This window comes from Fulvia fulva, chromosome 7 (genome assembly GCF_020509005.1).
Source record: "Fulvia fulva chromosome 7, complete sequence".
In the NCBI taxonomy this organism is placed as follows: domain Eukaryota; kingdom Fungi; phylum Ascomycota; class Dothideomycetes; order Mycosphaerellales; family Mycosphaerellaceae; genus Fulvia; species Fulvia fulva.
The window spans coordinates 618699-644899 of NC_063018.1; the positions used below are offsets into that span (position 1 = coordinate 618699).

The 26201-nt window shown below is 53.6% G+C and overlaps 14 protein-coding genes across 14 annotated transcripts; 6 read left to right on the plus strand and 8 right to left on the minus strand.

Annotated features, from left to right (window-relative positions):
* Nucleotides 1-944: 944 nt before the first annotated feature.
* Nucleotides 945-1472, minus strand: CLAFUR5_09981 (uncharacterized protein; the record flags this gene model as incomplete). The annotated part of the gene is made up of 1 exon (XM_047909129.1): nucleotides 945-1472. One exon carries the CDS (start codon nucleotides 1470-1472, stop codon nucleotides 945-947), a length of 528 nt encoding a protein of 175 aa, XP_047763979.1.
* Nucleotides 1473-1887: 415 nt separating this feature from the next.
* CLAFUR5_09982 (uncharacterized protein) lies at nucleotides 1888-2091 on the minus strand (the record flags this gene model as incomplete). The annotated part of the gene is made up of 1 exon (XM_047909130.1): nucleotides 1888-2091. One exon carries the CDS (start codon nucleotides 2089-2091, stop codon nucleotides 1888-1890), a length of 204 nt encoding a protein of 67 aa, XP_047764204.1.
* A 1026-nt stretch (nucleotides 2092-3117) lies between these two features.
* Nucleotides 3118-5540, minus strand: CLAFUR5_09983 (ATP-dependent RNA helicase dbp2; the record flags this gene model as incomplete). The annotated part of the gene is made up of 4 exons (XM_047909131.1): nucleotides 3118-3332; nucleotides 3387-3515; nucleotides 4025-5268; nucleotides 5377-5540. 4 exons carry the CDS (start codon nucleotides 5538-5540, stop codon nucleotides 3118-3120), a joined length of 1752 nt encoding a protein of 583 aa, XP_047764859.1.
* Nucleotides 5541-6810: 1270 nt separating this feature from the next.
* Nucleotides 6811-7428, plus strand: CLAFUR5_09984 (uncharacterized protein; the record flags this gene model as incomplete). Its single annotated transcript, XM_047909132.1, has 1 exon — nucleotides 6811-7428. The coding sequence occupies one exon, from the start codon at nucleotides 6811-6813 to the stop codon at nucleotides 7426-7428; it is 618 nt and encodes a 205-aa protein (XP_047763980.1).
* A 443-nt stretch (nucleotides 7429-7871) lies between these two features.
* Nucleotides 7872-8474, plus strand: CLAFUR5_09985 (uncharacterized protein; the record flags this gene model as incomplete). Its single annotated transcript, XM_047909133.1, has 1 exon — nucleotides 7872-8474. The coding sequence occupies one exon, from the start codon at nucleotides 7872-7874 to the stop codon at nucleotides 8472-8474; it is 603 nt and encodes a 200-aa protein (XP_047763981.1).
* A 116-nt stretch (nucleotides 8475-8590) lies between these two features.
* CLAFUR5_09986 (putative alpha-galactosidase D) lies at nucleotides 8591-10330 on the minus strand (the record flags this gene model as incomplete). The annotated part of the gene is made up of 2 exons (XM_047909134.1): nucleotides 8591-10069; nucleotides 10124-10330. 2 exons carry the CDS (start codon nucleotides 10328-10330, stop codon nucleotides 8591-8593), a joined length of 1686 nt encoding a protein of 561 aa, XP_047764188.1.
* Nucleotides 10331-10753: 423 nt separating this feature from the next.
* CLAFUR5_09987 (uncharacterized protein) lies at nucleotides 10754-13169 on the minus strand (the record flags this gene model as incomplete). Its single annotated transcript, XM_047909135.1, has 2 exons — nucleotides 10754-11445; nucleotides 11501-13169. 2 exons carry the CDS (start codon nucleotides 13167-13169, stop codon nucleotides 10754-10756), a joined length of 2361 nt encoding a protein of 786 aa, XP_047764189.1.
* A 1104-nt stretch (nucleotides 13170-14273) lies between these two features.
* CLAFUR5_09988 (Aldehyde dehydrogenase) lies at nucleotides 14274-15981 on the minus strand (the record flags this gene model as incomplete). The annotated part of the gene is made up of 5 exons (XM_047909136.1): nucleotides 14274-14374; nucleotides 14425-14626; nucleotides 14678-15552; nucleotides 15599-15798; nucleotides 15854-15981. The coding sequence occupies 5 exons, from the start codon at nucleotides 15979-15981 to the stop codon at nucleotides 14274-14276; spliced, it is 1506 nt and encodes a 501-aa protein (XP_047764535.1).
* Nucleotides 15982-16780: 799 nt separating this feature from the next.
* On the plus strand, nucleotides 16781-17446 carry CLAFUR5_09989 (putative oxidoreductase virH; the record flags this gene model as incomplete). The annotated part of the gene is made up of 1 exon (XM_047909137.1): nucleotides 16781-17446. One exon carries the CDS (start codon nucleotides 16781-16783, stop codon nucleotides 17444-17446), a length of 666 nt encoding a protein of 221 aa, XP_047764536.1.
* Nucleotides 17447-18287: 841 nt separating this feature from the next.
* On the plus strand, nucleotides 18288-19443 carry CLAFUR5_09990 (Trans-3-hydroxy-L-proline dehydratase; the record flags this gene model as incomplete). The annotated part of the gene is made up of 3 exons (XM_047909138.1): nucleotides 18288-18544; nucleotides 18626-18905; nucleotides 18958-19443. The coding sequence occupies 3 exons, from the start codon at nucleotides 18288-18290 to the stop codon at nucleotides 19441-19443; spliced, it is 1023 nt and encodes a 340-aa protein (XP_047764792.1).
* A 32-nt stretch (nucleotides 19444-19475) lies between these two features.
* CLAFUR5_09991 (Oxidase ucsJ) lies at nucleotides 19476-20642 on the minus strand (the record flags this gene model as incomplete). Its single annotated transcript, XM_047909139.1, has 3 exons — nucleotides 19476-19745; nucleotides 19798-20327; nucleotides 20384-20642. 3 exons carry the CDS (start codon nucleotides 20640-20642, stop codon nucleotides 19476-19478), a joined length of 1059 nt encoding a protein of 352 aa, XP_047764791.1.
* A 1213-nt stretch (nucleotides 20643-21855) lies between these two features.
* On the plus strand, nucleotides 21856-22481 carry CLAFUR5_09992 (Oxidase FUB9; the record flags this gene model as incomplete). Its single annotated transcript, XM_047909140.1, has 2 exons — nucleotides 21856-22272; nucleotides 22329-22481. 2 exons carry the CDS (start codon nucleotides 21856-21858, stop codon nucleotides 22479-22481), a joined length of 570 nt encoding a protein of 189 aa, XP_047764790.1.
* A 626-nt stretch (nucleotides 22482-23107) lies between these two features.
* Nucleotides 23108-24012, plus strand: CLAFUR5_09993 (4-hydroxy-tetrahydrodipicolinate synthase; the record flags this gene model as incomplete). Its single annotated transcript, XM_047909141.1, has 2 exons — nucleotides 23108-23548; nucleotides 23569-24012. 2 exons carry the CDS (start codon nucleotides 23108-23110, stop codon nucleotides 24010-24012), a joined length of 885 nt encoding a protein of 294 aa, XP_047764789.1.
* A 36-nt stretch (nucleotides 24013-24048) lies between these two features.
* Nucleotides 24049-25874, minus strand: CLAFUR5_09994 (uncharacterized protein; the record flags this gene model as incomplete). Its single annotated transcript, XM_047909142.1, has 3 exons — nucleotides 24049-24286; nucleotides 24346-25677; nucleotides 25732-25874. The coding sequence occupies 3 exons, from the start codon at nucleotides 25872-25874 to the stop codon at nucleotides 24049-24051; spliced, it is 1713 nt and encodes a 570-aa protein (XP_047764788.1).
* Nucleotides 25875-26201: the final 327 nt, after the last annotated feature.

Here is a 26201-nt window from a genome sequence, read left to right on the forward strand (position 1 = left end):
TGTCACGACTCACGAGCCGAGGACAGCATTGTTGAATGCAATGCAAGAGATGATCAGCGTCAAGGGTGAAGAACGGATGGGGAAGTGTGCGAAGGACCATCACAGGCTCAACTCTGCAGGACCGAGGCGCCGATTCACCGCAGTAGAAACAATGATCTCTTCCTGGCATCACGACATGTCGACTGTCGACTATCGTCGTTTGACGGCATGGCCAAGATAGCAGCCGAAATGTGTTGGAAGAAGAAATGCGCCCCAGAGAGACATACCAAAAGTGAGGTCCACAACGCTCCAAACAGCCTCATAGCAGAGTCTGTTGAATTGAAGACATCAAGAAGCCCCGGCCTCGCTCGTACAGCTGCGCAAGCTCTGGAGTGTTGTTCAGTAGACTGCCTGGATGCCCCCGTTCCAGCAGAGCTTCGCACCCTCCAGGTCGACGCAGATCTTCGAGGTCGTATCTGGCCAACCCGAGGTGAGGACGGGTGGAATCACGATATGTTGAGGCGAGACAAACCTCGTGCATGTGCCCCAGGCCTTACTTGTCAGATGTGCTTTATGGGAGTCACGCTGCGCTCCTCGCATCATGGCATACTGGCCGCCTTCACAATGAGGCTGAGAACGAGGCTGGCTGCCCGTTATATATTGTTACCGTCCAGTCTGTCGAGCTCACCAGGAGATGAAGCACGAATGTACAGCAGCGACGCCAGAGGAGTCAATGGGCTCTAGTGTACTTCGTAGAGATGTACATCACTCAGCACGCACGTGTGAAAGGTCAGAACAGGTATGACAGTGCATCACGCCTCGGATCTTTTCCAGTTCTACATTGCCTATGTCGGGTCCTCGTCAGCTCAAGCAAAGCAACATAATCTAATACAAGCAATGCCCAATATCAACGCGAACCGACAACATCATGACCTTTTACTGAACAGGCGCCGCCACCACTTCGTCTACTTCTTTCCTTCTGCCGGAGGCCTCTTCGACCCTGAATGCTCCTCTCGATGGACTGGCTCAGACTGCTGAGTACGACGCAAGTCGTACACGACAACGTCCATCTGTGTAACACCCCCATTTCCCAGCGCTGTGCGAGTATTGATGAAGGTCATGATCTGGTTGATAGTCATACCGCCGTGGCCGGGAGGCTGATCAACCTGGTAATAGACATTTCCTCTTCCTGATGCTCCTCCTGGTGTGACGGTGTCAAGGTCTCCCTGGATTATGCCCTGGACATTCGGGGTAGAAGGAAAGAGAGTGCGGCTTTGAACTTGGGTGCTGCTGTGATGGTTGTAGCGGAAGTTGAGTTGAGGAGCTGAGCCTGTGCCTTGGGAAGAGGTGTCTATGCCTGGTGCTTCTGTGAACTTTCTGATACCTGTCTCTGTTGGAGAGTACTCTATGCCTGGTGCTTCTGTGAACTTTCTGATACCTGTCTCTTTTGAAGAGGACTCTATGCCCGGTGCTTCTGGGAACTTCTCGACCATAATGCTGTCGTGTGACGTTTGTGGTAGCCATATCAGCGTGAGGTACGGCACATCATAAATGCCCTCCGCCCGTTTGCTTACCGTGCAGCATGGACTCTGAATGCATTGTGGCCACATTCGCGAGCATTCGGTCTGCTTGGGAAGGATAAAGGCTCTGGTCAAAGGAGGCGTCCACCAGGAGCAGCATCGTTGCTTGCTAGGAAGTTGTCCAAAGAACCTCCATGATCACAGCTCTGCTTTGAGGGACCTTGCAAAGGCAAATAAGTCATTGGTGGTATTGTCGCTGACAGGTGAATGTCTCAATACCTCTCCAGCACGAGGACAGTACGAAGGCGAGCCATAACGCGTTCTCCCAAATGCTCCTTGGATCTTCTGATTCTAAACTCTTCACGGAACGCTCAACTGACACTCCCAGCTATTGAATACCACACACCTTCGTCACCTTTTCCCTCCATTTTCCTTTCTCCTTCTTCTGTTCCTCCTTCAGTTCGAACCTCTCTCCTTCCTTCTGATCTCCTGGATCCTCGTCATGAATGACCACATTCATGTGCCTCATACTTCCGCCAGCCAGCACACTCTTCCTCTCGATCCACTCCATAATAGCCTCAAAACTCTCCATTGGTGGATTCCCTGCACCATCATTATGAACATACCATACCTTCTCTAGTCCCGCTGGCTCGACCCTCTCCAATGCACCACGTACAAGATCGCTTTCAGACCCATCAAGCTGCCTAATTTCGACGTTTCCTCATGCGTTCACGTTATGCCACCGAGCCCGGAAGACAAAACTCGAGGGATCAAGAATGTTAGCATCTGGAGCTTCTGAACGTCGTTTGGCATTTTTGCCCTGCATGCGGACTTGTCTTCTATCGTAAGCTTCTTCCTGTTCTCTAGTGAGGTGATTGGACATGGTGGGCTTCTGTAAACACAAGATCTCATCGTCTCGACAGAAGCCCACCGTGGCACGGATCGTGGGACATATGGCCTCGCTCATGTTTGCTGCTCTCGTTGATAGCCATCGATGATCGCCGTAGATCGCGTCTGTACGGTTTTGCATGTTTATCAATCGCCATCATTGGTAGATGAACATGTGAAGAATGAGGTTGGACGAGGAACGTCTCGAGGAGTTCCCAGCGATTCGCGAGTGGTCCCAACATATCTGTCCGTACTCATAATACCTAGGCCTCGTGTGTAAGCTGTCAGCTGGTCCGAACTGGATGTTAGTATCATCCCAGTGATAGTTTTAGCACACAAACCTCAGTACTAGCTGACTCAGATATCTGACACTTGCGCCAGTCGACACAATGATACTTCCTACCCACAGGTCAGCATTGCCGGCATCATAGTTAGAACGCAGAGAAGGGAAGATGCAGAGTCAACACAAAACAATCTCATTCCGTTTCTATCTTCACACAGCAGTCTATGTCGCTGCGCGTGCAGCTTTCAATTGCTCACGCCGGAGCTGATGCATTCCCATACTGTTGACATCAATCAGTGAAAGCCTTTTTGTCAAACGCCATCGCCTGGCAGTGTCACAAGCGCAACTGCCCAAATACCTGAGTCCGTCTACGCAGAACGCCAGGCCGTTAACGCAATGCATGAATCAAAAAGCAGCCGTTGGAGGAAGGTCGACACCCTGAGGCATCTACCAGCGCTGACGTTCGCCACCGAGAGGAGCGTTATTCGAGCCGGTCCATCCGCCACGGCCTCCACGGCCTCCACCTCGACCACGACCTCCACCCCAGCCGCGGCCACCGCCACCTCCGCCGCCACCGTAGCGAGCCATCTCGGCAAGGCGTGGGTCGACGTTCTGCTTGGCTTCGCTCAGGATGCCAACGAGCTCGCGTGCCTGCTTGGAGTCTGCGAGGATGTTAGTGCTGTTTCGAAGAATTAAGGTGGTGTGGGTTGACTCACTGTCAGTGGTGAAGAGGGTAATGGCGGTACCCAAGCGGCCAGCACGACCAGTACGACCGATACGGTGCACGTAGTCCTCTGAGTTGTTTGGGTAGTCGTAGTTGAAGACATGAGTGATGTCCTTGACGTCTTTGCACGCAAAATGTTAGTACAACGCTGTAGGTGTAAGGGTAAGTCGGAGCGAGCAATAGCAATCCTTTGCCGGATGCGAGATCTGTCTGAGGCGCAACATGCGGCACTCGAGGCAACCTTGTCGTAGAGATCAAGGTGCATGACGCTCTTTGCGCGCACAATTACAAACACAAGGTCACGGGCCGTGAACATATCTCCGAACAGGATCCTTGGACGCGCGCAGCTGTTGAGACCAACGCAACATTGAAAGACTCATAGTCCGCTTCTCCACTGGTCAAAAACACAGGAGCAGAGAAACGGAAAGGCACGGCGAAGACGAGCTTCACCGATAAAGTCTCCAAGGACCCTTTGTGAAGAACAAAGGAACACTGATAGCCCTAGACGTTATGGTTATGTGTGCACGCCGAGCGCACAGAGTGCAGCGTCGGGACAACAGATCTCACGCTTGCCAGCGTGAAGGAAGGATGGAAGGGAAGGGGAGGGGATATGTTGGGAGGCAATCATACCGATACCACGCGAAGCCACGTCGGTGGCAACCATGATGGGGCTCTTTCCGGTCTTGAACTCGTTGAGCACCCAGTCACGCTCGTTCTGCTGCTTGTCACCGTGAATGGAAAGGGCCGGCCAGCCGTCCTGACGAAGGAAGCGGGTGATGTCGTCGGCAATGCGCTTGGTGCCGGTGAAGATGAGGATCTTGTTAGCCTTGTCCTCCATAATCTTCTCGAGGTGCTTGATCATCTTGTCGCGCTTCTCGAAGTCGGAGACGACCTCGACGATCTGGGTGATACGGTGGTTAGCGGCCAGGTCGTGCGAACCGATGTTGACCTGGATGAAGTTGTTCTGGTAGTCGGAAGCGAGCTGGCGGACTTCCTTTGGCCAAGTTGCAGACCACATGCATGTCTGACGATCTGGGCGAATCTGACCGATGATCTTGCGGATCTGTGGCTCGAAACCCATGTCCAACATGCGATCAGCCTCGTCGAGAACGAGGTAAGTCACACGGCGCAAGTTGGTCTTGCCAGACTCGAGCATGTCGATGAGACGGCCGGGAGTGGCGATGCAGACTTCCACGCCCCTAGCGAGGTCTCTGATCTGTCCACCCTTGGGCACACCACCGTACACACAGGTGTTTCGTATCCGAGATGACTTTCCGAACTTGCTGACTTCCTCTTGAATCTGGACTGCGAGCTCACGGGTGGGAGCGAGAATGAGGACGATTGGACCGTCGCCCTGTGCGAGGAGCGGCTGTGCATTGATGTGGACGATGGCGGGAAGCGTGTAGGTGAGCGTCTTTCCGGAACCAGTCTCTGCGACACCGACAACGTCGCGACCTGAGAGGGCCATGGGCCAACCTTGCGATTGGATGGCAGTTGGCTTGGGGAAGCCTTGTGCCTTGACCTCGCTCATGACATAGTTCGGGAAACCAGCCTCGTCGAAGGTCTCGACTGGCTTCGGCACATCGCGACCTTGGATTGTGATCTGGTTGACGCGACGGAACTCGTCGACCTCGGCTGGTGTGCGAGCGGCAACTGTTGGAGCCTCCTTGTAGAAGGACTTCTCAAACTTTGGAAGTGTATCCATGTCCCAGTTCTGCTGCTTGAGACCAGCACCAAGTTGAGACATTTTGTCACCGCCACCACCGTAGCCACCTCCACCGCCGCCGTAACCACCTCCACCTCCTCCGTAGCCACCGCCGTTGGAGTAGCCACCACCGCCTCCGCCGTAGCCGTTTGAACCGCCGTTGCTGTATCTGTGTGAGAAAAAGTCAGTGCGCTGTCGCGTGTCGTGTGACGACTGTGTGCTGATGGGATGTTGGTAGTTACGTGAGGCCCTCATGGTGCCTTGATAATGTGCATACCCATTCGAGTAGGATCGATCATCATAGCCGCCGCGAGAGCCGTAGTCGTAGCCTCCATAATTCGAGTCATACCCGTTGGAGCCGCCGTAGCCTCCTCCGCCGCCGTATCCGCCACCTCCGCCGCCGCCGCCGCGACCTCCGTAGCCACCACCGCCGTAAGACATGTTGTGCGGTGAGTCTGTAGTGACTGTGTTTTGTTTGTGGTCGAGAATGAGCGAGATTTTGGTGTCGTGGGAGTTATTCTATGAGCAGCGCGTGTTGATGTCGCTGTCGAGGGTGTGGAGAGAGAGAAGTTGTGAGGTTGTTGATGGAGAAGAGAGGAGGGTGCTGCGTGGGAGTTTTGAGGGAAGAAAGGGCTGTCGCAAGAATCGCGCTTGCACTTTTTTCTGCCTGCCTCGCGGACCAATCAGAAGGCGCGCCATCGGCTGTTGCCGCAGACGAGAAAGCGCCACCAACGTCTTCACTTCGGCTTTGCTCCTTCTCTGCTCCTTCACTTGCAAGTCACGGGGCTTTGCTGGACCAAGTGAATGTGGCAGAGATGCTTCGTTCGTCGGTTACGTTCACGTCAATGGAGCGAACAGGAAGATGCGAGGATAGCGGACAAACAATCGCGTGAGGGACTCACTGATCTATTCCTATGTAACGATCCTCTGTTCGTCAGACGATATTGCAATATGACTTCAGCATGCTTCGGCTAGGACACAATACACTCTGGCCTCGCTGGTTGCATGCGGATGCCATGCTTCCACCCACTGTTTGTGGCTATGGTCCAGACGCGACACCTAGCAAGCTGAAGCAATCGATGCATATACCAACAGCTAGGTAGCTCGAAGCCTGGGACCGTGTCCTGCATGTACAGCCAGCTGCTAAGGATCTCACATACCATGCAGGTTGGAGACAGTCTCGCTGGTTTGGAAGCAGTCACCCGATACCATGTCATACACCTGTGTTGCCTCCAAGACGACGCTCCCCATACAGACCGAGGACAGCTTCGTTCAGATCTTGCCGAGTCTCTCTGAGGCCATCGGAGCAGCGTGCTAGCCCTGAAAGCCCGTCAGATTATGGGCAGACGCATTGTGCATTGATCAGAAGTATCAACTGGTCGATTCCTGCAGATGCGGCGACTCTTCGAAAACATCGAGTACACATCGGCTTCGAAGACAGCAGATAGAACTGGTTTGATGGGTCGCCGAATATCTGTGGTATTGACTCGCGGCTGACTCAGTGAATGAGGATCACAACGAGCATGTGTTCTTCAGCTTGGAAGCACAAGCGCCGTTGGCTGGCCTCGAGTTTTGAATCTCGTCTCTGAAACATTATCTAGCAACACACGACAGTTCCACACCAAATCTTCATTGACAACTCCAACACCCTCTTCTCGTCGTACGTCCAACGACATGGCCTACCGTCAGTGCTAGCTAACACAAACCTTAGATGGCCGCCGCAAAAGTCCTTGCGATACCAGAACTGCTGGAAATGATACTCGAGAAGGCCGATCCGATCCAGCTATTCGCATTGCAGCGCGTTGATAGGACCTTCCACGCTATGATCCTCAACTCGAAGCGAGTCCGGCGGCGCATGCTACTCGAAACGCCCAACGCCGTGAATGACGCCGCGGTGAACGAGATTCTGAACAATCCTCGAGTCAAGCGCGCCATCGCACGCTTCGAGATCAGGTCGCGGTGGTTCTCTCGGAGAATCATGTTGAAATGTCCGTGCCCCGAGATCAAGGCGTATAGGACCAAGCATCACAGGTCTATGCTGAGGTATACTACAATGAGAGCATCCTGGAGGCAGATCAAGATTAGCTCGGGATCCGACGATCTGATCGTGCTGCACTGCCCTAACGGGTCTGAAGTGGGCCGCAGCTCTGTCCATGGCAAAGGAGGTATTGCTTTGGGAACAGCTCTGGACCAGGCTGAGTTCATTATCCTCCGCAATGATGGCTATGTCCACAAGTGGTGTAATCTCGGTGGGGACGGACAACGTAGGAGCGCCTCCGGTGATGACTTTGGTGATGGCTTCAATGGCGGTTTCGGGTTTCGGAGATAGGAGCGCGACATGAGAATCATGGCGCAGTACTTGGCCCCGGAGACAGGGCCAAAGAGGTACGCAGCGATGGTTTGTAACATAGCAGGATGGATGGCTTGTTGTCAGTACCTCTTACCCGCTTCTATATTAATGCGGCGACCCGGTCCAATCGAAGATATGACGACACTAAGATTGCTATGCTCTCAGGCTGGACCAACAACGATCATCATTAGCACATGATCATGATCATCCGAGTGACAAGGTTGCGCCGTTTGCTTGTTCCAAGCTCCTGGCCCCTGACTTCAGCAACATCACCTCTTCACTTCTAGCTACAATAGCAGAAGTCTAACACCACCATCAAAGATAGCTACAGGGAGAAGTCCACCGCTACCCGATACCAACGACATCCAAGGTACGCCATACATAATTGCATTTGAGCATTCGCGGGCTAACCTATAACATAGATGGCCGCCGCTCGAGTTTTCGCAATACCAGAACTACTCGAGTTGATCCTGAAGAACGCCAATCCTGTCCAGCTCTTCGCCCTCCAACGCGTCAACACAGCCTCCAAGGATGTCATTGCCGACTCGAAGCTCATACGCCGCCGGATGATACTAGAGCATACCAAGAACGACATGTCCACAGCCATGACGCTCCTCCGCGACAAAGCTGTCTTGCGCGCTCTTCCTCCCTTCTCTAACTTCAGCATCTACAAACGGACGTCCCTGAGCGGTGGGTCACTCATCATCATCTACCTAGAGTTCGAGTGTGAGTGGTTCGAAGCCAACAGAGAGTCGCCCCCGACGCATCTATTCAGCAAACACCCAAGATGCGCCTCCTGGCGGCGCATATGTGTCGGCAAAGCTTCCGAGAATGCCGTCACGTTGAAGTGCCCATTTAGGACACTGGCTAAATGGGACGGTGCGTTGTGTGAGGAGATCACGTTGGGCGGAGTCATGGATCTAGCCGAGAGCGCGATTTGGCAAGAATGGGACCGCAACGAGCATCAGTTTTGCGAACACATGGACGGCGGATGTGACTCGATATATGACTCAATGCTGTTCTAAGCATGACAGACACTCCAGTCATGGTGAGCACGTGGAGTCACAGGCATGGTCAAGCAAACATTCCCGCCTCAAGCCTAATACCAGCTGTAACTTCTACCCACAGTAGCTAGATCCCCTCAAGCAATAACCCCAACCCGATCAAAATCAGGCGCATACTGCGTACTCCCACTCAACCCACTAATCCTAATCGTATTCGTCCCCGTCGTACTGAACCCACTCAACCTCACCAGATGGTTCTTCGCCACATCCTTATCCCAATTATACCCCGTCAACGGGAACAGCACGCTCTGTCCCGCACCACCATTCACACTAATGCTCGCCCCCCTGACGTTCAACCCATTGCTCTGGCTACCCGTAGGATCGAACAAATACCCAACCTCACAGTCAAGATAATCAAATCGCACATCTTGCGTAGCCTGACTCGTCCTAATCCCGCTGAGAGTCAGGCTGCCACCGGTATTGGTGATGAAGCCGACTTTGGTGGAGCCGGAGCAGCCGGAACAAGGTTGGGTGTTTGCGCCGCCGACGAGGGTGCCGGACTCGGCTTCGATCCAGGTGAGTTTTGGGGCGGCGGTGGTGAGAGTCTTGATCTGGCTGAGACGGAGTGGGAGGGAGCCGTGAGCGCCGACTTGGGCGGAGAAGGATTTGACGTTGGCGGTTGTGCGGCCCGTCCAGAGGTTTTTGACGGTTGCGGTGTCGATGCCGAGGGTGCTGAAGTCGATGGAGAGGGAGCGGGCTGTGTTTGATTGGTCGAGGAGGAGGACTGCGCGGTCGCCGTTGGCGAGGGGACCGGCGTAGACGTCGCGGTCGTTGGTGAAGCGTTGGATGAGGACGGCTGGTTTGCCGAGGGAATCTTGGTTGATGGCGATCAGGTCCTTGTTTGAGAGGATCTCAGCGGTCCTGGCGGACATTGTAGGCACGGCGGTGGAGATCATGAGGGCGCTCTTGAACATAGCCCACACTGCGAAGTGGCTGGCCTGCTCGGCATCGGACATGCCAGGGTTACCGACTTCGAGGAGATCCATATCAGAGAAACGACCAGGTCCATTGAGGCCTCTGAGATTGACGTTGATGTCCTCGTTCAGGATTCGCATGACATTTGCCCAGCCCTGAGCAATGTCATCGGACACACGGAAAGAATTGGCAATAGGTGGTATCCACTCAGCTGGTCCATGCAGACCAGTCGGACTGCTGTAAGGAGTACCCCATTGACAGATGAGCATACCCTTGATGCCCACATCCTGCTGAGCCTTGGACCAGGCACCGAATCGTGCAGGGAAATCGGATCGTGCATCCTTAGGCGCGTTGTTATCACTGCCCTCGATATAGCAGTTGTCGACCTTCATATAATCGACATTCCACCCCGCGAACTGCAAAGCGTCCTGCCTCTCAAACCCAAGCGAGCCTGGACGAAGCCCATCCGCTGCCGACCTGGTATCACAAGAGAACTTCCCCTGGTCGGTGTACATGCTCCACCGCATGCCAAGACTTCTGGCTTTCTTGCTCAGGGGAGCAATGCCATTGGGAAAGACGCTTGCATCGTAGGTGAGCGATCCGTTAGACTGTCGATTGAAGCCTTGCCAGCCACAGTCGAGCTAAATATGGCTGTCAGATATTATTGCTAAGGTGCTGGTCATGGGTGCTCATACCTGGAAGTATCTGTACCCCAGTGCTGGAAAGCCTCGGTCTGCAAAGGATTGCATGGTGCTGTTCATGTAGCCCTCGTTCGGTGAACAGCCCACGTCGTTGTAGGTGTTGAAGCCCATGACAGGCGTCCTCCCGAAGCCATTGTCGAGAGCAAGTGCTCCTCCAGCACCTACAGCAATCAGACTAGCCAACGTGGTAATTGATGCCATCTTGAAGTTGTGGTCCTACGTCCAGCATCACAGCTGCACGATGGTTGGCCGTGATCTTATAGTTTTCTGGCATGCCGGTTAATGGCCAGCAAAAGTGTCATGGAACCTCCGTCGTGCTCTTAGCATCAAGTATGTTTGACATTAGCGTTCGTGTTCCTGTGCAAGATGCGGAGGTAGTGGAGAAGTGGAGACATTGTGTCGGGATAACGCCACACTCATTGGCGGAACATTACTGTTCCTGCCGTGCCGTGCCAAGAGAATGAATGATCGCAGGTTGCCTGACACCCTCTCTGCAGAGCCCAGAAGCGGCAATAGCCGTCCAAGGCGTGCCTCCTGTCGCTTCTCAACAGCTCTATAATCTCATCATGCATCGCCAATTCCAGAGTCCAGTCCCATTGATGCATGATTTCCCAAAATACATCTTTAGAAGCTGAACAACCCACTCCTCCTCTTGCCAAGTGGATACACCACCAAAGCGCTCAAAAACAATCCAACAGTAATGCCAATAGCAATCTGTATCATGCTGCTCGCGACCCCAAAAACAATATAGCTTGAACCTGTTCCCAAGCCCATCGGGTCAGCAGTGGTGGTGTTAACTGCGGATGTGACGTTGTTAATCTCGTTCGCAACCTGTAACCCACTCAAAAGTCCTCCAGTACTCGCCAGGCCTCCAGGCACCTGCGTGAAAATTGCCGGGATCAAGATCGCTGCAGCGACTCCATGTCGAAACCTGGAGTAAAGGTTGGCCAAAGCACCGACAGCAAACGCACCAAGCGTGCTGGCGATCTGAGGGCTGGAGTTGAAGCGTTTGCTGCTGTAGGAGTTCACGACGTAGCCGGCAAATGCTACCAAGACCATGACTGGCATTTGCCTCCACTTAGCCTGGTACAGCATGCTGATGCATAGCACGAAGAAGGGGACGAAGATGAAGCCATATGTTCCAGGCATTGGTGCTTTGCAGGTGAGTTCGGAGGTTGCATTGTTGTCGATCATGCCGTAAAGTGCTGCGCCCAAGGTAATGCCAAAGCCAAGAAGGAGGGAGTAGATTACGCCGTAGACGATTCTGATGGAGCCAGCGACGATCGACTTGGCTTGGAGCTCAAGCGAGGAAGACACTAATGGGTTGCATTAGCTTTGAAGGTGACAGTCGCGAGATGGGGAGTGACTTACAGAACATGTACCCTGGCAGCAGCATGACAATACCAGCCTGTGCCAAAGCCGAGAAACAGAACAGATCACCGCCTCGTATGCTTCCAAACGCTCTTGCCAAAAAGCTGATCAACACCGTCGCGCTCACTTCAAAGACATTGCTGTAAAGCGGTGACATCGGCGCAACGATTAGCTGCAGTGCTCCGACTACGCATCCAAAACAGAAAGATAGCGGTAGATCGATAAGTCTTGCGTCGAAGGAAAAGGGCGCTGCGGTGACACTCGTGAGGCCGAAGACGAGCACACGAAGCCAAGGATGGAACTTGGCCTTCTTCACCATGAGGTCCTCAAGTTGGGCAGTGGCATCTTCGACGCCAATGACATCGTGAATCACTTCTTTGTAGATCCGATGGACGTCTTTCAGCCTGCCCAGGTCGATACCTTGTGTTAGTCGTACCAGCTTCACCTCGGTGGTATGTGTTTCGGCGTCGTCGAAAGATATGATCATGCATCCAGGGATGTAGAGGAACTGAGCTTCGATCTGCAGCGCTCGTGCGGTCATGGTGAGGTACTCCTCTAACCGGTGGGTCGGCGCGCCGTAGAGCATCAACGCGCGGCAACACTTGAGGATGAACTCTCGCCTGGCCACGATCCCTGCTATGTGTTGTTTCACATGTGCTTCTTCTTGGTTAAAGAATTGGCTAAAGCGACTAGCCAAGCTATGATCCCGCTTATGATGGCGAGGCTTCTTAATACCATCTTGTGGTTGAGCAGGCTTAGCAAGGTTGGTAGAAGCTCCGATCAGGGTCGCCAATGTATCCTGGGAGGCGTTCTGGTCGTACCATTTCCTGCGTTCCGGTGTCGTCGATACAGTCTCGACATCGGAAGGAGAGCGCCGATGTTTCGGGCTTGCATGTTTGGATGAGGACGCCAGTCCTTCTCGTATTGATTGGAAGTCTGGCTGCTTGTACAACTTCAGCATCTGCCCTAGCACACCTCCACGATAGCGCTCAGGTGCTGGCACGTGGTACAAGCCATCGACAGAGGTGTTGTAAATCTCGTTGGAATCGGTCTTCGGCTTCTCCTCAGGCTTAGTGGTGTCTGTAGAATCAGACGTGCCTAATGCTTCACCAGCCTCAGCTGTAGGTTTCTGTGCCTCCACTTCGACAGAGGCTCCATCTTGAAAGGAAATCGCGGTTTGTGCAGTTCCATACTGCTCGTCCGAAGCCTGTGTTTGCTCCCCGAGTGGCTGCAGGGCGATATCTTGCTGGTTACCTAGAAGGTTGTAATCGCTGTCTCCAGATGATGATGATGATGAGATCGACTCAAACGATGACCTTGCAGAAATGCTAGGTGTGTCGCGCCAAACAGTGTTAGCCAAGGCATGACCTCGACTTTGTGCAGCGGCTGCAGCACGGTCTCGTGGACAGTTGGGATCGTCTTCTGGTCGTCCAGATGGCGATGGCTCCCGAGATGGTCCTCGAAGGATAGATGGTGGCCTTGGGGACAAGCTGGTTCGATGTTGAGGCCGTGTTCGAGGTGGACTATGTGGCAATGGCGGTACTTCTGTTGCTCTCGACGTGACTCTTACACGCGCTCTTCGCTGCTTAGCCTCAGGCTCATTTGGCTTCTTCACGTCCGGATCGTCGTCCTGTTCGCCCGGATTTGATGATTGCGATGGTCCGTCCATTGTGTGGATATGTGTCGATGGCAGGAACGCGCAAAGTGAAGGAGCAAGTGTTGATGTTTCCGTGGCAAGGCCATGATGATGAGCTACTGACAGGCTTATACATGTAGCAAACTGCAGTACGAAACAGTGATACAAACCTTCTCCGTATACCAGGATCTGATGCCCGGAATGGAGACAGTTACGTGTGTACCTGAACGGCACGCACGGTACCTGGATTCGCTATACACAAGGGGTTTAGTGCATCGAAGAACGTGGCGAAAAAGAATCCGCTTTCGTGTACCCCGTGACTCATGTAATACTTCACTTACTTAACGTTTACTACCCCAGCGTGCCCAGAGCCTTATATAGCAGTAATGAGACGTCGAGCTGTTGTATAACATGGAAGGAAGTAGCACATTTGGGCATTCGAACTGCAAGACGATGCCTCTGCACGTTGCGACACCAGACATTCTCGCCAAGTCGTGATCCGGTCTCTGGGAAGTGGGAAGATGCCGAGAAGTGCCGGGCCGGCAGATGACTCCCGAGAGCCGCCAGACAGGCAAGATCCTGCCCATCGACATCTTTGAGGTCCAGACTCAAACACCCGGGCACCCGGGCACGTTGATGAGGCGATTTACTTTGACGCCCGTGGGATGAAACGTTTGCTTCGCGGCTTGCCGACTCTAAACTGGGACGCCGAAACCGACGTCCTCGGAGACATCCCGAGACGCCGATGACACGGCTTCAATACCACGTGAATACCACTGCAGTGCCGAACTCAACAGCAGCTGTGAAACGGCATTGTGTACATCGAGTCTCAAGCTCACATTGGCGATATTCGTTTGGTCTCCACAGTCAGCTTGAAACGTTGCGTTTCAAGACGGAACTCTATTCATAGATCAGAGATCTGACCACGTACTGTACCATGCCGCGGCATGCGCGCGCGAGCTATCAAGGACTTCGCTCCATTGCGAATTGCCGCAACCCTCGCCGGGACGATCGAGACTCGGGGCTGCTTGAGAGTGTGTTAGTAGAACACACAATCGGAACGGAGGAAGTCCATCAACGGTTCAGTCCATATCTGGCTTGCCAGCTTCATGTCGCGGCAGGAGCACGTATAATAATCTACAGCCTCGTGCCCATGTTGACATGCACAGCTTTCACTTGCGAGTATGCTTCAAGACCAGCCTCGCCGAGCTCTCTGCCAATGCCACTCTGCTTGACGCCTGCAATACTTGTCAGTCGAAAATCTCGATTGCCTGTGTGTTTGACTTACCTCCAAATGGAATCCGAGGATCACAGTCTTGGCTGCTGTTGATCCATACCATGCCAGCTTCAATCTCTGCTGCCACTCTGTGCGCCCGAACAAGATCTTGGGTGAACACAGAGGAGCCGAGACCGTAAGTAGTGTCGTTGGCGCGGCGGATTGCTTCCTCTTCGTCTTTGAATCGCGAGATGACAACGACAGGTCCGAAGATCTAGCAAGAAATATTAGCTGTGCATTTCATGCACGACAAAGCTCCACTCACCTCTTCCCGGTAGATCTTCATCGAGTCCTGAACATCTGTGAAGACAGTCGGAGCAATGAAGAAACCCTTGCCATCGCCATGCTTGTGAGGCTCTCCACCAATGGCTACCTTAGCGCCTTCAGACTTTCCAGCTTCGATGAATTCCAATATGCGGTCGTACTGCTGCTTGGTGACTTGGGGCCCTTGGTATGTCGACTCAGACCACTGGTCACCAACAACACTTACTTCCTTTACAGTCGCCACATACTGCTCGATGAATTTGTCGTAGATCTCATCTTGTACGAGAATTCGTGATGTGGCGGTACAAATCTGGCCTTGGTTCGACATGATGCCCATGTGGCTCCACTTGACGGCTTGCTCGAGGTCTGCGTCGGCAAAGACAACAAGAGGAGACTTGCCTCCAGTCTCTAAGGTTATGTTTTTGAGTGTCGCCGAAGCCGTCTTCATGATTTGTCTTGCGGTGGCAGTCGATCCAGTGAAGGCGACCTTGTCCACGAGTGGATGACCGACCAGACTTGGGCCTGCTTCGGCACCGTATCCATTGATGAAGTTGATGACACCGGGAGGGAAGCCAGCCTCCTTCACCAGCTTACCAAGAATCAAGATACTCAGCGGAGTCTGCTCAGCAGACTTGAGCACCACGGTATTACCACATGCCAGAGCAGGGCCAAGCTTCCAAGTGGCCATGGACAGAGGATAGTTCCAAGGTATGATCTGCGCAACAACGCCTATCGGCTGACGGAGAGTGTATGCGAACTTCTGAGGCGTAGTGCTTATGGTCTGGCCATACGTCTTATCAGCCCAGCCGCCATAGTATCGGATTGTCAAGACGGATTCAGGCAGATCAGTGTTCAACGCTTCGGAATAGCTCTTGCCTGATGATTATCAGTAGAGACCTCGAATGGGTTCGTAGCAACATACCATTGTCCCACGCATCTATGGTGGCAAGAAGTTCCTTGTTCTCCTCGATAAGGTCTGCTAGACGGGTCATGAGCTTGCCTCGCTCCGTGACGTCCATTTGCTTCCACGAAGGGTCTTTGAAGGCCTTGTGGGCAGCTTGGACCGCGACATCGACGTCGTCAGGCCCTGCTGCGTGGACGGTAGCAATTTCTTTCTCCGTGCTTGATGTTGTTAGCTTCTACGTTGACGAGATAAGCTGCAATAAGGCATACTCACGCTGGGTCAATGGACGTTATGGTCTTGCCACTCTTGGCCGCAACGAACTCGTTGTTGATGAACAGTCCTGTTGGCTGTGTCCACTTCCTGCCATTTGGAGCTTCAAGCTCAACAGATAGGCTAGACATGTTGCTCGAGCTGTATCCCCGTCTAACTGAAGGGAGAGAGTTCAGTGTTTTCCGCTGCGAGAGGGAGCACAGGCTGCGAGAGTATGTCTCGTGTTGCTGAAACGCTTTGGAGCAATGTCTTGCGAGGACATTGATGAGGAGGCGTCCCATGAGGATGCTCACGTGCTTGATACATGGTGATGGATGCAGTCAAGGTCGAGCTCTGGTGGAGACTCGCAGACGCCTTCCTCACGAAAAGCCTCGGCTGGACATGCCACTTTCGGTTCATCCTTCGATAAGTGATGCTGACATTCTCCAGCGACAACTCCTTTCACGTGACCCGCTGCAGCTTCTTCAAACCCTTCGCAGAGCAATGGCAGCTTTTGAAGTGCGCCTGACTACGAGCGATCACGATGGGGCGTGTGCCTGGGGGCTTGTGAGATACAAGCATCTGGCCGAGCACGATGGATAGCTCTCTCTCGGCACGCCGGATTGGCGCACAGAGGCGTGCCTACCTCCTATCGCCTGGACAGCATCCCTACGAACCTGTAGTGTCCTAGAGGACGATCATGGCAGTGATGCCGCTGCCAGTAATCCAGTGCAGTGTAATCGTTCGGCAATGATGTAAGTGTTGAAAGCATCGGCCCGCGCACTCACTTTGAATGTAGCCCCAACCCCTCTCGTTGCTCAAGAAACCATTGAGCATCTACCTGTGACACAGCAAGTGAAGAGCCATTGAATTCCAGCCAAGCGGGATGACCGAAGCTCGACTCCATAGCACGAGGCCTCAGACACGCATAACGACTGCAGCCAGCCCACGATGTTGTCCTTCCTCCGAGCACCCCATCCTCAGCGAACAAATAACGCCAGCAAAGACCTGGTCATCTACGAGAATGGCACGTCTTCAGTACATTACCACGACAAGGGACACAACAACTACATGATGACACACACAATCCCTCCAACACATCCAAAGGAAGGACCTTCGATCATCCAGCCACCGTTCCACTATCACATCTATCAGACCGAGAAGTTCCATGTGCAACAGGGCACAGCAAACATGTATTTCGGCCTGAACGCAAAGCCAAGCGCTGTTCTGAGCTCGAAGGGAGGCAAGAGCTCAGCGGTCCTCGGACCTTGTCGATACCACAGATTCGAGAACGCTAGCCCTAGTGAGGTCCTGAAGATGGATATCCAGCTTGATCCTGAAGACTACGAGAATGAGCAGCGATTCTTCCGAAACTTCTTCGGGTATCTGGATGACTGCAAGAGAACAAAACAAGCTCCGAGCATATTTCAGCTGTTTGTATTCTTGCATTCTGCGGATACACCATTGGCCATACCACTTCCCAACTTGCCCTTCATGGAGATGTTAGGCGTGTATCTCAGCAGGCTGTTGTTGATAGCGGTGGCATATTTCGGAATGTACGGGCTTGGATACCAGCCAACGTATCCTGAATACTACGATAGCAACAAGAGCAGATAATTGAGCGCAGTCTGGAAGTGACCTGCTGTTGCCCCAAGACATGCGTTGTACGCAGTAGCAGTCGGGCGCATCCATTGCCTGCGCCCGCCAATGATTAGCGGGGAACTTTAGCTTGACTTTCCACCCTCAGCTCGGGACACTCTCCTTCTTCAATCTTCGTACCTTTACTGTGATGCCGAAGGCATCCGCTAGGTCCAACTCGCGACGTTCACGTTCATTCGGAGGCTGTGGCACCTGCCGTCGTCGTCACGCAAAATGCGACCAGGTCCGTCCAGAATGCCTCACCTGCAAAGCTGTTGGCGCGACATGCGAAGGCTCCTCTGCCGAGATTCGATGGATGTCTTCGAAGAAGGAAGGAGCCGATAAAGAGCCAACGCCTTCACAGCCAGGCGTGAGCCGTCGTCACCTGTATACAGGCACGTTCTTGTGGTTGATAGTTTCTGTACAGTGACCGAGCTGATGAGGCCACAACAGAGAGCAATCGGGAGCAAATGAGCGCTTCATTGGTTGCCAGCTTCCCGCTAGGCACCGTCGATGCGTCTCTCTGACTGAGATCGATAACAAATGCAAGGACAACTCAAACAATGAGGATACCACTCTTGGACCCTTTGGTGTGAGCAACTTCTCCAGCAAGCAATTCGGCCCGAGGATCCTCCGCCCATGCCTTGGGGAGAGGACTCTATGCGTGGCAACGGAATGGTTGTGACATCAGGCAAGCGAACAGTGGAAGAGTAGCCATCACGTCGCCGTACCGATACACAATCACATCAGGACGAAGCACGGATTTGACTAGGACGCCCGGACCCAAGCCTGTCTTTACAACGCGACGAAAGCTAGAAGCATGCCATTCTCGCGGCCACTCAATGTCGTGGGCTGCCATGCAGAAGGCGAAGTAGGAAACGTGGTGACTGGCGGAGTTCTGGACGTGCCAGGAGCTAACATGCATGACAAGATGATGCACTTCTGGACCAATAACGACGGTATACGCCAGTTGCTGCTCAACGAGCCAAGAGGCCGAGCAGCGAAGTGTGCCAACATCGTTTTGCCACCATGTAACCCTCTCGCCGATGCTGGCTTCTTGATCATGGAGAGTGAGGAGTGGGTTGCAATGTCAGGGTCAAGGAAGCGTTCCATATACGAGGGGCTCTCGTCGGTCGACGATACTTGCTGACGTGGTAGTTTTGAAGACACGATGTGTGTCACAACAGTGTTGCTTGAGACGGGAATGCTGCCAACGCGCGAGCCGATCACCAAGCTGAACCTGGACACAGCCGCTGGACTGGTCGCAGTCACTGCAGAGTGTGAGAGTGGCAAGTGCAAAAGTGTGGAGTTTGAAAATGCGCCATCGTTCGTCTTCGAATTGGACCATGAGGTGGAAGTGCCTGGGATTGGTGTTATCCAGGTGGACATCGTCTATGGTGGCATGATCTTCGCCATGGTCGATGCAGCCTCGATCGGCGTAGACATCTGCGATCACGATAAAGCAGCACACCTCATGGAGCTTTGAAAAGATATTGCGAGCAAAGATTACACCGGTCCATCCTGAGAATCCAGCAATCCGCGGCATCACGAATTTGGTTTTCACAGACCCCGTCACTTACACGGAAGGGGAAAAGGAGACCAGATGCGTCACTGTGGTAATGCCGGGACGGTTCGATCGCAGCCCTTGTGGCACAGGCACCTGTGCTAGACTTGCGCTTCTTCATGCCAGAGGAGAGCTAGACGTTGGCGAGGAGCTCGTCAACTACAACAGCTTGACTAACTCGAAGTTCGATAGCCGTATCGTACAGAAGACTCGAGTAGGCAAATACGATGCCATCGTGCCCGCCGTAAAGGGCCGAGCATGGGTAACTGGCTTCAAGCAGGAAGTCCTCGATTCGGCAGATCCATACCCTGAGGGTTTCAGGGTCGCCGATGCGTGGCACTCCACAAGACCAGCGTCACTGGTGGACGACATCTTGGAAGCTCATAACAACAAGGCATTTAACGATCACTAGCTGATGGAAGTTCGGCATGTCGAATACTACAGCTACACCATTGATGAAGCTGTTCTTCTATGAGCCTCAAGTTTCACAGCATCAGGTATTGTGTCCTCGAGGCTTTCGTGTACAGGCTGCCATGAGAGCTGCTTTCTTGCACGCTCACCCACTGACACAGCGTTCGTCGCCCAGAAGACAGCGCCGGCGGGCATCGCTGCATTTGCCTCATCTGCGCTCAAGCTGGTCTTTACTTCAGCCGACTTGATCAAGCTTTGCGCGTGGGCTTCTTTGGCTATGAGTTCGGCAATGTCGCCAAATGCCTACTTCAAGTCAGCACGAACTGTGGTCTGATGAGAATGAGTGGCGACCTACCTTCTTGCCGCTTTCAATGCAGTACACGCCATTCTCATTACAAGCATCTGCTTGCTTTTCGTCTGCCGCAAGTGCCAGCTTCCCGAATACTGCGCCCAGATCGCGAACATGGATCGTGCTCCAGACACTCTTCCCAGCGCCGACACGGAAGCCCTCGCCCTTCTCGAGCGTCACACGGGTCATCTCGGGGACCTGAATACTGCGAGTGTTGCCTGGCCCCTGGCCGGTGCCATAGATCAGCGGGCCAACGATCAATGCAGTCTTGACCTTGGACGAGTCTCGATCAAGGACAAGGTGGTCAACGTTCCGCGCTGGGTTGTTCCGAATGATGGAGAGTATCTTGTCAGTATCCTTCAGGTCGTCATGGAATACCGATGGAGGCTCGCCATATGTGCCTTTGGCAATATCTGGGACGGAGAACATGGATGCGCCAGACATCTGCACCCAGTAGCCAGGTTTGCTGCGCCTGATGTCGGACAGGCCATTTGCTATGGCTTGGGCGCTTCGAAGGTGCTTAGTGCTTGCCAGATCTGCCTCAAGGTCAATGAAAGGACGTGCGATCAGCAGGACACTGCTCTGCTCTCACGAAAGACGACATCAGCGTTCTGAGCTTCCGACTCGATGAGCTCAACAGCGTCGAGGTCACCTCGTACTATGCGGACTTTCGGGAATGCTTTCAGTATCTTCGCCTCGCTCTCCACGTGCCGGTTCAGCACAGCTATCTCGAAATGCGCACGTGCCGCGTGGTAGATCTCGTGCAGAGCCTGCCCACCCACGAAGCCGGTCGCCCCGGTACTATAATAGCTGTTAGCTCTGCATGATACAAGCTTTGTTCGTCCGTTCATGTTTACAGAAAGATCTTGGTCATTGTGCTGGTAAAAGTGGTGTTCGCTACGCTATACAGGTCGATCGGTAATTGTTGTTCTACAAGGCTTGTGATATTCATTGAGCAGTACAATTCGGCCTCTTTAGTCGTTCAGCCTCCGTACTCATTGCTGGCATCGAAGAGTTGGTCATCAATGTACTATTGCTCGGCGCCATCGAGCTCCGGGCAATGTCGGTTGTACACATCAGGAAGGTTATCTCGAGACGCATTCATAACGTCCCCCGCTTAGCAATAACACACCACGCCCGGTTAAAGCTGTTCGCACAACTTCGGAATATCTGCTCGCACTTGTCCGGTATCTATCACAAGTGCATGAGGTGGTCTCGCACTTCGCGACGGATGACATGCTCGTGCCTACTGGGGTCGCTTGCCTTGCGCATTGGAGCTTGTATTCCGAACAGGCAGGTCACCCCCCGACCCTCCGACCATGCAGCTGGCCGAAACCGTATCTTGAACCAGAACCTCTCACGATCTACTTCTGTATAGCTATAGGCGGCTGACAGGCACGCTTCGCGTCGATGCTCATCTACCAGCAAGCATTTTTGGACATCAGGCATTACTTCGAAGCTGTCCTTGAGTTTGCATTTAATTCCAGCCGATAGTTGCTCAAGTGACATCGACAGTACTCCAGCAGCATGGCAAACAGGGGCGAAACATAGGATCCCCAAGTCCACTCAATTGCAGACCTCAAAGAACTAGGCAGCGCAAGACTACCCCCAAGATGTACCGCGACTACTACAACGAAGGAGCAATGGACCTCATCACCCTACGCGACAACGAAGAAGCCTACAACCGCTACAAGATCAAACCCCGAATCCTCGTCAACGTCGACAACATCGACATCTCCCACGAACTCTTCGGCTGCAAAGTCTCAATGCCCCTAGGCTTCAGTCCCTCAGCAATGCAACGACTCGCACACCCGGACGGCGAACTAGGCACATCACGCGCAGCAGCAAACTTCAACATCCCAATGTGTCTCTCCTCCTACGCCACCGAACCCATCGGAACGGTCGCAGCACAAGGAAAAGGTAACCCCTACGCGATGCAAATGTGCGTCCTCCGCGACCGCAAAATCACCCGCCAAATCCTCAAACGTGCCAAAAGTGCAGGCTGCAAAGCCTTCTTCTCAACGCATCCAACGTCGCAGCCTGTCCATCCAACTGCATCCCCCCATGATTCGACACAATAAACCCATCAATCCCATGCTCAATCGCCAAGGCCACATCCTCCCCGGACGTAACGCCCTTCAACCACAGCTGCATTTTCGTCTGACTCCTCAACCACTGAATGGCAGAGTCCCAATTCAAGCTCGGATCATAATCGAAGCTTTTCGGTTCGGTGGTAGATTGTCTTCGAGCTGTTCGCGGCCTGACAGCAGGAGGTTAGGCCATTCCATCCCTCGGGTAGGACGAATTGGTTGCGGTATTCATTCAGGCAGCGTCCAAGCATGGGCACGTCGACGGAGAGGGGAGTGTGTTACGACTGCCCCTGTTGATGGAGGTAATAGGAGGGGGAGTGATATTTTTAAGGCGCTTGCGCTGGGGGCGAGTTTTTGTTTTGTGGGGAGGATACCGATTTGGGGGCTTGCTGTGAGTATCGCTCGACTACTGGATCGCGACTGGACGTTTGCTGATTTTGATTATAGTGCAATGGACAAGAAGGTGTTGAGCTCGGTTTGAGGATCCTGATGCAGGGACTGAAGTTGACGATGGGCCTTGCTGGATGTCGGTCGATCAAGGACATTTCGAGGAATCATGTAACATATCTGAATTCTGATGGCATCCTGGCCAAGCTGTAAGCTGAAAGGGAATTATAGCATTAGCGATAGCATGGCGGAATCATTCACAGCATTTGACAGCGTCTCACCAGCTCCGTCATACCGCCGTGCTACCACAATTGCCTCATCTGGTTAGCTCCAAGTCGCCCGTACTCCAACGCGTGCGCTTCTCAACCACGAGCTCGAGAGCTTTCGTGCCAGGACTTCCATCCCGGCTCAGAACTCCAGGTTGATGACACCTTCGAATGGGCGCTGCCATGTGGTCGACAAGGAGAGCTGGTACCCAGCCGAGCCAGCTGCGTGAAGACGAAACAGGCCGTCACGGCTCGCCATCGTCATGTCTTTCCCAATCGGGGAACCCTTCCAGATTCGGTCGCTCATGCACCTCACCAGAGCTGCTGCTCGAAACAGTCCGAGTACCTCAATATGGGTCGGCTCCTGTCGCCGAACGGAGAGCTGTTGGAGGAGGAAGGTCACCTCAGAGCTCTCCAGCCAGGATCGTTGATGGGGAAGTAATACAAAGTGCTCTGCCATCTCGTCAGTATTGATTCCCGTTCGATCGCATCCATTAATACAACCACAACCACAACCACCCCATCATCCCGCTAGCGACAACAACCATACCCTCCTCGCAACCCACTCCCAAAATGTCTCCCCCAACCCAAGCTCTAACCGGCATCCACGTCGCCATAATCACCCCCTTCACCCCAGGCAATAAATCCATCGACACAGCCTCACTAAGCCACCACATCAACCGCTTCATGTCCGCAGGCGTCCACGGCCTCGTCCCAGGTGGCAGTACCGGAGAATTCACAGTCCTCTCCATCGCAGAGCGGAAGCAACTCATCGAACAATGCGTCAAGTCAGCAGCCGGCCGCGTCCCCGTCGTCGCAGGGATCGGCGACTTGTCGACCGAGTCGACGGTGGATCTTGCAAAGCATGCCGCGCAAGCGGGGGCTGCGGCAGCGATGGTGGTCCCGCCGTCTTATGATGCGTTGGATTATGAGCAGTTGCAGGAGTTTTTGGGGGAGGTGCATAGAGAGTCGGGATTGCCGATTATGTATTACAACATTCCGTCTGCTAGTGGGGTGAGGTTGACCCGGAGTAGATTGCGGGGCTGTCGAAGGCGAGAGTAAAGTATATGAAAGACACATCCGGCAATGCTCCAGATTTGACGGATGTGCTCTTTACCAAGCATGAGTCGATCACGACGTTTAACGGCTGGGATACCCTGACGTTCTACGGTCTGGCGGCTGGGGCAAAAGGGTCAGTATGGGGAGCGACGAACATTATCCCGGAGTTGAGCGTGGCGTTGTGGAATGCTGTTGCGGTTGAGGGGGATTTGAAAAAGGGACGGGAGATTTGGACCAAGGTATTTCCGGTTTGTAGGACGCCCGAGGAGGGTAATTACGCGGGTGCGATTAAGACGGGGATGGAGTTGAGGGGATGGAAGACCGGTGGGTTGAGGAAGCCGTTTGATTTGTTGAAGGGAGAGCAGAGGAGGAAGTTGGCGGGTGTGTTGAGGGACGCTGGTGTTGAGGTTAGCGAGTAGATGGCAACCGCCAGGAGGGTAGTGATGTATGCATGGTTATTCTCCATGACCTGTTTCGTTCGTGCTTGGAGCGGCATTCCAGAAGTTTGTGGGAATGACTTCGGAGCCATGGACTGCCCAGTCAAGGTTCTCTTCGAAGCAAAATATGTCGGCATGCCACTCTTTTGCCTGGCTCAGCCAAGATGTTGCGACGACAAAAGACTCGTTGACCAGCACTTGGCTTTGTCGTTCATTGCCTCGGGACCTGAGCTGCAGCCTGTTTTGTATTCTATGCCTACAGTGATCCTATCGTCAGTGAGATATTCCGATCGATGGGAAATACAGTACGCTTACCGGTCTGTGTCACTCATTGTACTGAAGTACAGGGACTCAGCCGCGCGGATCTCCAGATTCTTCCACAACATAGGACGTGAGCGATTCGCTCGACCGCCGTCATCGTGACCTTGACCTCGCGATTGCTGGTAATCAATAGGTAGGGCGTACTCTTTCAACCTTGCGGCTTCGGCATCGAAGCAGAGAAGCATCTGGCGTGGGGGCGTCCTGGTCGAAAGAGACGGAAGCTGATCCGCTGACTGCTGCACAGGTGATCGGAAGACGTAGTGTCCGCCGATACCAGTGTGGTGGAGATCAGTGAGTTCGAAGCGGTCATAGTCATATGGCCATGGGGCCTTAGCCCGTGTCCCAGTCCGTCTCCAGGAAGAGGAGCTGAGATACTTGCCGTCGAAGGCATAGCGTCTGTGTTCGACGTAGACGTTTTGCGACTTACCGGATTCATCGGTAGTCAGATCTTGCTGCCCGAAGATGTCTACTGTTCGGGCGTCTACACTGATTAGCAGCGTCCTGATCGAACACCCTGGGTCAAATGCCAGGTCAGGCAGCGCCTCGGCTGGGACTTTGACTGGTTCGATTTCGAAATTGCGCATGGTGCAATTGCTGCAGTTGTAGAGGATAACCGTAGCGGGACGAGAGCTTCTAGCCTGCATAACGATTCCAACGATATCTCGCTCCGCGCTGAAGGCTTGGTAGATAGCCGATGATAGTTGGACGCTACCTAGCTGTATGTCATCATGCTTGCAAGTATAGAGCTTGCCGTGGAAGTTGGTGTATGCAATGATGTCGTTGGACAGAGCGAACCTCAAGATGGGCTCTCGCGCAGTACCGTGGTACCTGGTTCTGGTGCCCGTGACGAGATTCAACACCACGACGGCCTGATCACTTCTTGGCGAAATCTCAAAGTAGGCAAAGTAGTGACCGGATAGTGCAGAAGTTCTACTTGCTTGGTAGCGGTGCGGGTGATCACCGCCCGTATCGCGAATGTCGATATGCTTTGCGCATCTCGTGAATGGGCGCCCGAGTCTCCAAGACTGCAGCCGGCGAAGAATGTCTTTGGACGCTTCAACGGTCGGAGATGACTTGACACGATCTTCGGGCCTGTGAGTATCCCAGCGTTTCAAGGCTGCGTCGACGATCTGTTCGGAAGAGAGGATGTCGCGCCATTGCTGGCAGACCAGCTGCAGCTTCCAGGTGTAGAGGAAGTCAAGGTTGCTCAGTATTTGAATGACCAGCTCGACAGGTAGGGCGGCCAGTCGATCGTTCTTGACGCTGATGATGCGAGCGAGAGCATGTCTCTCCTTTGAGTTCAACTGATCGACCAGTTGGTGTAGCCTACACATTCACGGTAAGCATGCCGGCATTGGTAGCATCGCATCGCAGGCGTACAATGCTAGCCGATCTGTCTCATTTTGGGTCTTCGCCAGCTTCTGGACTTGCTCCATGCTTGTGTGGCGAGAGGAAACGTGGTCCGGAGGTTGGTGGGCGTGGTCGAAGAAGTGTTCCTGGCACTGCCGCAAGAGGCACAGCATAAACACGAGGCTGTCTGTCTTGCAGCTCTAGCAAGCTAGGCTTTTCCGCGGTAGGTGTCAAGGATGTGCAATGTCTTGTTCCGGGCTCGAAAAGTGGCCCCTGGATGCACGTGTTGCGAGGGGAGGGGAGTGCTGCGTGCCACCCGAAGACGCGGAAGCGAGTGCAGGTCGAGCATCGAGCAGTGGAGGCTTCATTTACAGCATGACATGTGCGTGCAGAAGTCGTGTGCGCTGTGGCGGCGGTGGGTGGTGGCACGATGCAGCCACCGTCCCAGCGACACGGAGAGCTGCTATGGCCACGCGCGAAGGTGCAGCGGTTGCAGATGA